Genomic DNA, 12524 nt, shown 5'->3' on the forward strand with positions numbered 1-12524 from the left:
GCTCCCCAAGACCTCTGGCAGGCACAGAGACTGATGCCCGCCACAGACCTGACCTGCTGAGACTTAAACATTTCCTAAAAGGCCAGGTTGTGCTGTGAGCCTGATTTCAGGTAGTGCTGGTTTGTACTTCAGTATTTTTAGATGTCTTCTGTTAGTTATATCTCTATCTTACCCCTGCCAAGCCAGATCAATTACTGACTCGGGTACATATTAAAACATAGCTCACGAATAGACTGCTCTGCCCACACCTGCCTTAGTAATTTCTCTCTGATTTATTGCTGACAATCATTTGTTTTCACCTCCAGCCACAAACAATATGCCCATTGTGAAATACCCAAGGGCTACAGAGCCTCTCTGGCATGAATGGGACAGGAAAGCACAGAAATGTGGATTAAGACACACGGTCTATGCCGTAAATGGGGATCAGTATACCGGAGAATGGCTGAACAACTTGAAACATGGTAAGAGAGATCATTTTGAGAAAATGTACCCATTTAGATGCCTTTACAAAAGTTCCTAGGGGTGGGGAGTGGTCAGTGATTGTATGTGCTCCTGGAAGACTATTTATTCATATATGACTATATATATGTGTGTGTGTGTGTATCTGTCTTTGAAATGTGATGCAAAAATGTACTCAGAAATATTTCTAGTAGGTAACTGGAAGAGCTGCTGCACACACTCAGGGACAATTACCCAAAATACCTAGATTATAGATGTTTAAAAATCCTCTGCAAACACAGCCAGCTGCAGTCAGCTCCATGCACCGGCATGTGCTCTGGCTGCACAGTCCCTGGAGCTCTCTTGGCTCCTGACTGGGCTTCAGGAATATTAATTTATCCTCAAGCTGTGGCGGGTGCTGCAGGAAACAGAGCAGGGAAAGGAGACCCTGATGGAGCCCTGAGCAGCCAGAGCAGGACAGGCTTGTTTACAAGCAGCAAACTGAGGTTTGGAAAGATTTCAGTGCATTCAGCAAAAGCCACACAGAAAGCCCCTGATCAAGATTAATGATGGTTCCGAGTTAGGAAACTAAACTGAATCCAAGACATAAACCTACCTTGGTGCAGAGAGCATCACCTTGCCAGGGATGGAGCTGCAGGAAGGCAGCCGCGTAAACCCTTCTAATTACCACGATGGTCTCCCCAGTGTTCCTCTTGTTTGTTGAACAGGTAAAGGCACCCAGGTATGGAAACACACTGGAGCCATTTATAGTGGTGACTGGAAGTTTGGGAAGCGGGATGGTTATGGCTCATACAGCATTCCTGACCCTGTAACCAAGGAATACAAGAAGGTTTACACAGGCTGGTGGAAAAACGACCAAAAATGTGTAAGTGAGATTTCCTACGTGTGCTAGTGGTGAGGCAGTGTGCCCCAAAATGTGGGAAAGAGTTGGGTGCACATGTACCAAAAGATCACTTAAAATACTGTTTTTTTCACTACTGGGGCTGAATTGAAGGGTTTTTGGGAAATGAATAGGTGGAACAAGAAAAGGAAAGTAAGAGCAAAAGCTCTGGTATTTAAGCCCTCTCCCTTTGCCCTCTCCAACCTTGCTGCTCCTGGCATTACGCACTTTGCCACATCAGGTGCTGCAGGAGTTGCACTGTGTCCCACAGTCAGCAATAGGGAAGCAGCAGTGTGACTCCAGGCAGTAGCTACAGGAGCAGACTTCCCTCCAGCCTTGGGTTCTCTTTAAATCTTAGTCTGAACCTGCAGAAAGCCCAGGAAGCTTCAAGAGTAAAAATCTGTTATTGATAAAAAGACAAATGTGGCCGAGAACATGCCGTCACCTGCTGTCTCCCCACCAGAGAGGGACTCATTCCATCTATCTGCTGGTGACCAGGCTACAGCCTCAATCTCCTACCAGCTGCTGCAGAGCAGTGGTCACTGCTCAGACTCCCCTGCAGCTCAGCCAAGTAGGGTGAGAGGTTTCATATCCTATGTCTTAATCCTTCCCACCCATCTCTTTCATTCCTCTTATCCTTGAAGCGGTTGGAGGAACCTGTACTACAAGCACTGCAGTAAAGTGTACCTTCTGGGAGTTTTACAGCATATTAGACAAATAACTTGAGTTCTTTTGGAAATTAAGCCTGTCGCATAAATCACTGGTTTTTCTAAAGGGAACATAATGAGGAAGTCATCTGGCAAAAATGACTGCAATCGTATGTGCAAAATCCTTGTAGGAACATTTTCTGATCTGCCAATGGAAACCTTGTGTTCGCCTTTGTTATACTCTTAAATTAAATTAATAGCCTCTTATGCTTCTAACTGGTGTGCAGCTCTGTGGCTCCAGTCTCTTGGAGGCAGCTTCCCCTCCTGTTCTTTGAGGATATACTTTGAGTGACTGAGCTTTGGTGAAAGATTTATAATGACACCCAAATATAATTGTTTTTTAATTCTACAAAAGCCTCCCCTTTACATCCATGCAGTTTAATAAAACTAATCTCAGAAAAATCAGTTCTTTCCAGAACTGATTTTATTTTTAGGTCAGAGATAAATAAATACTTTATTCCTATGGGAAAACTCATTAGTAATACGTAAATATTTCTTACTGGTATCACTCCCCAGTATAGAGGGTACCTCTGGACTTCTCTTAACGGCAAACATACACATAAGACAAATACCTCCTGGGGTCCCTGGCTTGCACACACCCAGCAGTCTTAATTCAGAAGTTCACCAACCAAACCTGCCAGTGGCAGCCTGAGGAGGGAAAGCAGAGTGGAGGGAGTTCAACATCAGAGCTCACCTGCCCCGCCGGGGTGACGCCTGCTGTCTCAGGAGCCTGGCCTGGTGCCCAGCTGCGGAGGGGCACGTGTGGCATCCTTGCCTGTGCCTGCTGGTCTCACCACAGGTGGCCTTCAGGGCTGGCTTTATTTTCTTGTGAAGGAGGAAGGAAGCAAGGCAAGGGGCTGCTCAGGACCTTACCTCCTTGGGGGTATGGATGGAGGAGAAGGCAAAGCCGTTTCCATGGTTAGCATCACTTACAGACTTTTGTTCTGTCCAGGGACAAAGGATGGAGTTATCTGGCCTGGGACACACTGTGCTGTAGGAAGCATCATCAGGGTTAGAAGGCATGAAATCCCCATGTTGAGACACTTGTCTTTTTAAAGCTGCCTATCCCCAGGCAGGTTTATATACTAGTAAAACTTGCTTTTGGCTAAATATTAGCAGCAATCATGCCAATAATAACACACGGAGGTATAAAACCAGGGTTTTGTCGTGGGAATAAAACAATTTGCCAAAAAAAAAAAAAATCCCATACCACTACTTCTTGTTTCCTTCAACACACGAACAGCCACTGAGCTGGGCTGCCAGCAGCCATGCTTGAAAGTAATAAACAAAGGAGTAGTGTGTCAAGAACGTAATATCCCAAAATTGAAGACCAACCCCTTTCAATACAAAGGCTCCTAACCGGCCGTCTCTGTGCTGCCATTCAGGGCTATGGGGTGACTTTTTACCGCATTGGCGAGCACTACGAAGGCGAGTGGAGTGGCGGGCTGCGGAGCGGCTGGGGACGGATGTATTACTGGGACGGGTCCATCTACGAGGGACAGTGGCTGGCGGACCAGCCTGCTGGGCAGGGGATGCTGCGGCTGCGTAAGTACCGACCGCCCTCACTCCGGGTGTCTGCCTGCCCCCTTCAACATACTAGGTGTTGTCCTGCTCTCTGATGTCTCTGCCATCCAAACTTCTGGTTGCTGCATTGCGTCTTCTGCTGAAGCCTTGCCACCAGGGTTGCAGCTGCTTCGTGTTGTCCCTCCCCTCCTTGTTTGGAGCTGGAGGCAGCACAGGCTGTTGCAAAGGCCAGCGCCACGCTGCTCAAGCCCACACGCATGAAAGCTTATTTTTGCTGTGATTTACATTTAAATGACTGGGATGGTTAGGGTTAGAGATAATATACTGTTGGGTCAGAGAAGAGCAGATCTCTCTTTTCAAGCCAGGCACTTTGCCAGACATACTTTCTAACTGCTGCATACCAATTCCAGCACAGGAAAAAAAAGTTTTCTTTCAAAGTTCACTCTATCCTCTCCCTTACTTCCGACACTGGCTCAAGTTGAGTGAACATAGGGGTTTCATTAGTACACAGTCCCTTCCCAGAAATAACACCAAACACATCATGGATTGGGAATGTTGGGGGCAATCTCAGCATAAAAATAGAAATTTGGAAATTTTTTTCTCCTTATTTTGCTTGGAATTTAACACATTTTTCTCTGAAGCCAAGAATCCCAGTCCTTTGCAACACAAGGCACTGCATTCCAGGAACATTTGAAGAAATACTATCTCCATATTATTATTCATCTATTCTATTTTTTTGCTTGAAAGTGATCTCAAGGCTAGTAATTAGCTAAGCAAAGCAGCTGGGAGGAATGAGCACGGCCTTCACTGCACATCATATGCACAACTGCACTCACTCTGACCAAAGTCACTTTCAACTGATGGCTCATCCAGATAAAATCAGCACCCACTTCCAGGGGTAACTCCTTCCACTGACCTGCTTTGCTCCTGTCAAAGTCACCGTTAGTTATAAACTAAGAGCCCTTGTGGTCTGAGCTGTGGCTGATGCACCATTTCAGAGCCCAGTTGCCTCCAGCATAGTTTGCATCCGACTATGAGCTGGATTCCTTTTGGTTAAAATTAGCCAGAGCAATTATTTTATACCCACAAGCTTAATGTACTCAGCTCAGCCGCTGGAAGTGTGCCCACGTGCCGGCAGCTTTGCAATGGTGAAAGAAAAGGAGTTCTTCGGTGGAGGTCACGATGAGCTGCAGCTCAAGATTAAATTGCTTGTAGTGGCAGTGTGCCTGGCAAGGGCGAGCTTGGCTGGGAGCACCACACTGATTTGCCGCCTCTGCTACAGCCCATTGCTGAAATGGCTTTTAAACCAGAGCATTACTTGTCTGCAGAGATGTCAGCGGCGACCAATGCAGCCTCTCAGATGCTCTGGGAGGAGAGGGGATGGGAGCAACTGGGCTCCACAGTGCAGGGTCTATGATTTTGGTGGTTTCTGAGTTGTTGATGGCTGGAGAGCAGAAGCCCAACCGGTCCCAGCAGTGGGTAGGGCAGGTTGGTGTCACAGATAAGCACGCTGCCAGATGCAAGCTGATCAGCACCACCACAGCTCCAACCTGTAAACCAGACCCTGCTTGAAAAGCCTGACAGCCACACTCTCTAGAAGCATTTTTTTTTCCCTCTTCCCTTATGGTGTTCTGGCAGCCCCCGGCTACCTCTGTGGCACCATGCAGGGTGATCTGGTATTTTGGCCACCTCTTGCCACGAAGAATGGCAGAGTTTGGCTGAGACGCAGAAGTATTTCCACTAACTAACTTGGTCAGAAATCCCCATGGCTTTTGGCTTAGAAACACTCTATGTAGGAAAAGAGGACAGCAGAGAACTGTCCTGGTGACAGCAGGGTGGCCTGGATGTATGCCAGCCCCATCATCACTGTGGGTATGACTCCACTTCTCAGCTAGCGTCCCTGGATGAGGCTGCTCTCTTCCCCTTGCAGCTCTGCTTTCCCTTTTGGGGATGGATGGATTCCGGGAGAGCAGCAAATCCCCCAAAAATCTCTCTCAACTTGACAGATGCAGTACAGCTGGAAAAACAGTCTGTAACTGATTGCCTGAACTGTTCAGACACTCACAGCAATTCTTGCCCTGTAATTCATTGAGGAAAAACATAACCCTGAGTATTATCTAAAATAAAGACTATTTTGACTGGACAACAGTCAGTGCTGCTGTTCCTTGCCCAGACAAGCAAACCTCTTCAAGCCAAAGATTTGTGTGATTTGTTGCAGTGATAAATCTGAAACTTGTGTCCTGTAATTTTTCATATTGTAAAGAGACTCAGTGACTAGCTCCTTACCCCGAGCTCAATCACTCTGCAGATCAGCAAAAAATGAGTATTGCTGTGAGAACAAAGCAGGTGAACGCAGTTTTTGTTGCAAGTGGGCAAGCAGGGGCTCCTTCCACAGCCTTTTCTCCCTCTGCAGAACAGCAAACGAAGCACCAGAAAAGTAAAACAACACACTGTGCCACAGCCCCCTTGAAATTACCAAGAGGAGCCAAACAGGTGATTTCCTCTTCTGCCAGTTTACTGTGTTGATTGGTTTTGTTTGTAGCCTTTTAATGAAATGGTGCAAATTTCACGGTCTGTTCATGTATTTAATTGCAGCAAATGAAAATCGGTATGAAGGAGGTTGGAAAGATGGAAAGAAGCACGGCCCAGGGAAATTCTTCTACCTGGATAAGGGACAGTTGTTTGAAGGTGTCTGGGCAGCAGATATACCTAAATGTGGAATTCTGATTGACTTTGGCAGAGACGAAGCTCCTGCCCCTACTCAGTATCCAATCCCAAAGGTAATTGTTTGGAAATTTTGGTTTTGCTAATGATGTTTGCATTAATCTGTGCTCAGGTCAGCTCTCCAAGCGGCATTTCACTCTTCAAGTGATTAGCCCCATGGGGTTCCTGGCTTACAGGGTGTGTGCTCAGTCTTTTGGCCAGCAGTGTCCTAAACAGCCCCATAGGGACAAATGGCCCGTCCAGCCACCGCGGGAACCTCCTAATGGCTACATCTGAAAAAACGCAATTCTCATGCACCAGAGCTGCTTAGAGACCTGAAGCAGCACAAAGGAAATAGGGACAATAGAGGTAAAGACAATAGTGGGATTTGCGTCAAAACCAAATTATTTCACCAAGCCAAACTGCTGAAGCTGACCGGACCTTACTGGAGCCTGAGCAGCAGAGGGCTAACAGCCATTTCCTTCACCCGGACACCCCCAGTCAGGGGCTCGGCCGTGTCCAGCAGCCCTGTGGGTGGAGGGGTGCGTGTAGCTTCCCACCTCGCCCCAAGGTGGACAAACAGGTGGCTACGAGAGCCAACTTCCTCTGCTCTGCTTTTCCCTTCAGAATGACACAGGCTGCAAAGTCAGTCCTCGCCCCCCTCCCAGACTCGGTGGCACACAGACATGCGGGGCCATCGGCCTGGCAGCTGCCCTCCTTGCACATCACTTCGGTGTGGGAGCCGGAGGATAGGAGAGCCTGTCCCTTGCTCTGTGCCCTTGGGAGGGGGATAGGGATCAACAGGGAACAGCCACAGCTCCCAGTGACACAACTGGTCAAAAGCTTGGTCTCAGCTGGAGTCACCTCAGTCCACATGCCACACGCATGCAACACAAAGGCATCACACTTCCAAGGGACGGTTTCTGCAGGATATGGGTGGGGAAGATGCTCTTTGCTTAGAGCCAAGCAGAACCACACTGGAGATGCTGCAGAACCACAGCACACAGCTCTGCTCCAGGAACACAGGGAACAGCACATGGCAGGTAAAGCTGCCTGCCTTCCTCCGCTGCTCCAGGGACAAGGCTGTTGTAAATGATACTGGGCACATGCAGCCTACCGAAGCTCACAGCTGTTGTATCTTCACTTCCCTTATTTCTTCAAATCTGGTTTCTATAGCAAGGGCCCTCAGCAGAGACATTTTTGACAAGGCAGCTAATCCTGCAAGTATTAGGCACACCCGTGGCAGTGCAGAATAAACACCAAATACTCACCAGGGAAAAACAATCTCTTTTTTTACAAGAAGAGTGAAAGGAGCAGCACTTCGGTAGCTAAAAATATTCAAAGGTTACCCAAGAACAGCCTCCTCAACCACCCAGCCCAACAGCTTGGGATGAATTGTCATTTTTCACTAAGGCAGAATGTTCAAGCCTTAGTTTATTTAGCTCCCTGAAGACCCAGTTACGACCCAATTTTCTTCTGTGCTATGAGCAAAAGAAAGCATCAACTTTCACTGCTGTTATTGCGCTTTCTGTTGGAAGAGATTTATTGATCTCAGAATATGAAGGAAGTAACAGTTAAAAGGAGAAAAAATTGACTCTGGATCTTTCATAAACCTTTTGTCAAATTACTGTTGCAAGCAGCTGCTAGAGAAAAGTCCATGTAGGGCGAATGTTAGGAACTGCCAAAACCAAAGATAAGACTAAACAGTCAGCTTTCACCTGCAAGAGGTTAATGGTGAGGATCTGAGCTTCTGCATGGAAGCATCACCGTGTGCCCTCATTAGCAGGTAGAAGGAACAAACGGTGGGCATGCACAGGACAGAAAGAGTGATCGCCACAAGCTTTGAAGGAAGCCAGTATTGTAGATGATGGGGTTGCACCAAGGCAGACTTTGAACATAACTGCACAACACAGAGAACCTGGGACATCTGCTGTTACAATTATTGAAGCCAAGACTTCAGAAAGCGTAACAAAATAAATGAGAAAAAGACTGGACATCTTCTGCCTGGAGGAGCACGACATGCACACACACACACCCTGAAAGCAGCAGGACACAAAGCAGGTCAGAGACTGCAAGTTCCTGGCAGAGCTTTAGCACTTCTCTCTCAACATGCATTGAGCTGGAAGCAGGTTATGACTCCAGACTCTTGCTTTCATGTGACCTTTGATGCTCACTCAGATGACTGCAATTACCTTTTAAAACCAGAGGCGAGATGCACCAAGCTACAAATCAAATCCAGTTTTGTCTTAAGAATGTGTTTCTGTAAAGGAGAATGATTCCACTCCACACAGAACTATTTCAAGGAGATGAAGTGATGTTCTACATGCTAATAAAATTAGGGAACCGTAGCAATTTTTCTAACAGTAATTGAAAGGCTGCAATATAAACTGAAGTACTGATACATGGGAGAGTCTCTGTTAATGCTCAAGTAATCAAGATCTATAAAACCTTAAGCTTCTTCAATTACACTGCATAACTGATTTGTATTCTTTTTATTTAGATTGAACTAGCTGATCCAGATGGTGTTCTAGCAGAGGCCCAGGCGATGTTTGAGGACAGGCAGAATTAATAACTGGATGCTGAAGAGAAAAAAGAAAGATGTAAGATAAGAACACTATCCTGGCTTACTTATTCATTTGAGTCTCAAATCCACACTGTGGTGCATCGTTGTCATCTGCCTCACTCTTCCCTCAAGGCTGCTCACGTATGCTTCACTCTGCAGGTGTCTTTGCTCAGAAGCCTCTTCCCACCATTTTGGAAAAGAAAGGGAAAAAAACTGGGACACACACGACACCACCACAAGCAGAAAAACTCTGGGGGACAGTGACTCTTTGCCCAGCTCTTCTGACTTATTCCTCCTGTAAAATTTGCACTCCTGTTGGTTTCCAGGTCTTTCACGCTGCCCTAGAGAAGCAGCAGTGTTTCCATTACGTGTTATAAAAGCGAAGCCCTAGAAAAGTAGTCAGATAATTAATAATTGTCCCACACCCCCCCCCAACACAGCCTGATACATACCTGTGACCCAAGGTGGCTTTTGAAGTTACATCAGACCATGTTTCAGTTAGTATTTTTATCCATACAACTTTACACGCTCTCTCTGCGCGTTTTCCATAACCCTTGAGAATGCAGTGCACCAGAGCTCACCCTGGCTCTGCTCCTCAGCCAGCCCACGTGCTGGAGCTGGACCCCTGCCCCCCCCTCCCCCAGAGCTGCGGGGCTTTACTGACCTGCAGCACCCACCAAGACCAAAGGAAGGTGGCACTGCAGCTGGCAGTGGGCAAGTCATTAGTTCACCTGATTAATACCATGCTTCTGAGCATCATCTCTTGTGTACAGTTCACTTGGTGCCTCGACTCTTCATTTTCTAGGCTGAAAGATAACCTACCTTTCTATTTAAGCACTCGGAGAGAATAACAATGCAACATACTTAGTCCCAAGATGTAAGCAGTGCTGACAGGAGGAAAAGCCTGTCAACTACATTATATTCTTTACACCTGTCTGTGAACAGGAAATTTTACCTTCATGTTATGACTGAAATGATTAACTGAACACACTAAAGTGATCTTCAGAAATACACAGGATTAGCACAGTATAGCTGAAGAGATACAGGACACAGAAAACAAGTATATTTTAGGCCTCTAGATAACAAATAATCAGCAACAACTGAATATATTTTATTTCATTAAAGTATCTTATATCTAAATAAGTGATATACAATAACCAATGTTTAAAATGCTTGAGGTAAATGCATAACACCATTAGTATAAATAAGGAATAAAAAAAAATTTTCTAAGTGCACTCTTAAAATTCAGATCCATGTATTTGGGGTCTGGTCACTGCCTCTGGCACACAGTTATGAGACTGCCCAAGGTGTAACTTTCATGACCATTTCCACAGGTGGAAAATGAGAAACACTTGATTATCATGGCTTAAAGTGCAGAAAATAGTCAGAAAAGCAGCTGTAATAACAGCACCATTAGCTCAGAACCTACCAGCTTGAGAAAGTTAAAAATAAGGTTGTCCCACTAGCTTCTAATTCTGTATTTCTTAAACAAAAAAAACCAAAAACCCTACACTTCACTTCTGTCACCTTGTAAAAGAATCACAAAATAAAAGAGAAATTCAGCTACCTATCCAGGAAAGCAAGTAACTTACAAAATAAACTTGAAAAACACATTTTATGGACTTCCGTTTCAAAAACACATTTTAACTTTTAAATACACAATTTCAGGAGAAAATGTAATTTTTAAGCCTGACAGCACCCTTTCAACCATTTGCTCTAGCATGAACACTGAGTCAGGTTTTCTTCCTTTACTGACGGTTTTCAAGAGGCTTTTTTTTCCCCCCCTTTGGGACAGGACAAATATTCCAGGAAAGGATGGGAAGTACATTTTGTGCCTACTACCAAGATGCTGTGTTTTGGAATGCTGCTTCATTAATGCCTTTACTAGCATAATCCTTACAGTGCTCCGTGAAGGAACACCTGTAGGACTGCAGTCACATTTCTCGCCATCAGCAGATTTACATCAGTAATAGAATATATTTGAAGCATAATATAACGGCAGAGCTAGAGATAATTCAGTTTGGCCTCTGTATGTCAGAAAAACTTGTGAAAACAGCAAGCGGGAAGCTGTTTTCTGCTTGTGAACCAAGAATGCTGCTGGGGAAAAAAAACAACAGATTTTTTAAAGTGATTTTTCAGAATACAAAGGCATCACAGGTAACCCTGTCAACACTTTCCACTGTGGTGTGCTGACATGAGAAATCAGTCAAGTCCATGAGGCTGCTTCAGTAGTAAACACACCTGCTACCCTACCTGTATGCATCCGACAGTTTGTAAATATGTTGGGATAACCTGAGATGGAGGCTGGGTGTGAGACCACATTCAGCCCAGGCTCAGTCAAGTACAGCTCCACTACACCGTCACGTTCACGCCTGCCTAAGTTCAATGCTCTCAATTTCAGTGTTAGCTACGATAGGGAGGTCAAGTTTTGTTCTATTAGACTTGAAAATGGTCTCAGTTTGTGTTCAAAAAACAGCTTTCACCCCTTAAAACTCAAAGCTGCTCCACAGAACTGCATTCCAAAAAATTCTGCTTCTAGATATAGCTAGAATTACTGAAAGCAACCCAGGATGACTGCTGCAATCCTTCTTGGACAAACCTCTTATCTAACAGACCAAATGGAAGTTTTTGCTTAAAGAGGAAATAAAAACCGACACAGCAGCCTTGCTGTCACAGGCATGTGTCTGCAAGTAAGCAGCAATGTTAATTACAAATAACCTACTTTCATAAATAAATATACAGAGAGAAAAGTGATCTTCCAGATCCTTTGGAAGCAAAAAACGTGTAACAAGTTACTAAATACAACACTTCAGCAAAGAGAAGATTTTTTCCTAAACAAGGAAGACCAAGGCATAAGTAATTACTTGGGAATCCAATGCAGAGAAAGCACCTTTCGCTGCTTGCATCCGAGGATTTATTAAAAATACATTTTTAATATAAAAGTATAAAATAATTACTACTTTGGCTTGGAAAAAACAGCAGTGGTTCTGATTTTCAAGCAAAAAAATTATCCAGTAATAATTTCCATCTAGTTCCTTCTTTTTAAAAAAAGATTACTAAATGTGAAACAGGCAAATCTATCTCTCCAGATAATATGTGCCAGTTTGTAAGAACTTTAAAACAGTTATTGCTTTTATTTTCTTCCAAGGAAGAGTAGAGTAAGTAGAGTCTCATTCCTACTCATGTGGCCATACCACATCGCAGTAAGACTAGTCATGGGTGTTTAGCAAGTTATGAAACGTGTAACTGCCACGGCAAAAAGGCGCTGGAGAAATCAGTCAAGTAATAATTACTTGGCAGCAAAACATACTGGGGAAAATGTGGGAAAGCTTTCACTTCTACCATCTGTCAGGCTTTCTAGAGAGAACAGCGCTAGCACCGAACCGAGTGCTAATTGCTGCATATCCCAAGTAATTTGTATCATGCCACGCAATATGGATTGGACAAGCAGTTATCTTTTAGTAAATGCCAACATCAAATAAAGAGAGGGGGGAAAAAAGCTTCTCTACCCATCCCTACCACATACCCACATTTACAATGTTATTTCCTACGTATTTATACAGCCAGTTCAGCAGTAACAAGAAGCAATCTAGACAGCGCTCACAAAAGCAGGGATGCACGCACAGCGCAAGCATACCCCACCATCCATTCCTCCAGATGTCAGACAGCAAAAATTTTACGAAAGGAA

The 12524-nt window shown here is 44.9% G+C and overlaps 1 protein-coding gene across 1 annotated transcript; it reads left to right on the plus strand.

Moving 5' to 3' along the window:
* Positions 1–316: 316 nt before the first annotated feature.
* MORN3 (MORN repeat containing 3) lies at positions 317–12503 on the plus strand. The gene is made up of 5 exons (XM_040609939.1): positions 317–461; positions 1167–1324; positions 3432–3591; positions 6166–6350; positions 8774–12503. The coding sequence occupies exons 1-5, from the start codon at positions 317–319 to the stop codon at positions 8840–8842; spliced, it is 717 nt and encodes a 238-aa protein (XP_040465873.1). The 3' UTR covers positions 8843–12503.
* Positions 12504–12524: the final 21 nt, after the last annotated feature.

The sequence above is a fragment of the Falco naumanni genome, chromosome 1, assembly GCF_017639655.2.
Source record: "Falco naumanni isolate bFalNau1 chromosome 1, bFalNau1.pat, whole genome shotgun sequence".
Taxonomy (NCBI): Eukaryota; Metazoa; Chordata; class Aves; order Falconiformes; family Falconidae; genus Falco; species Falco naumanni.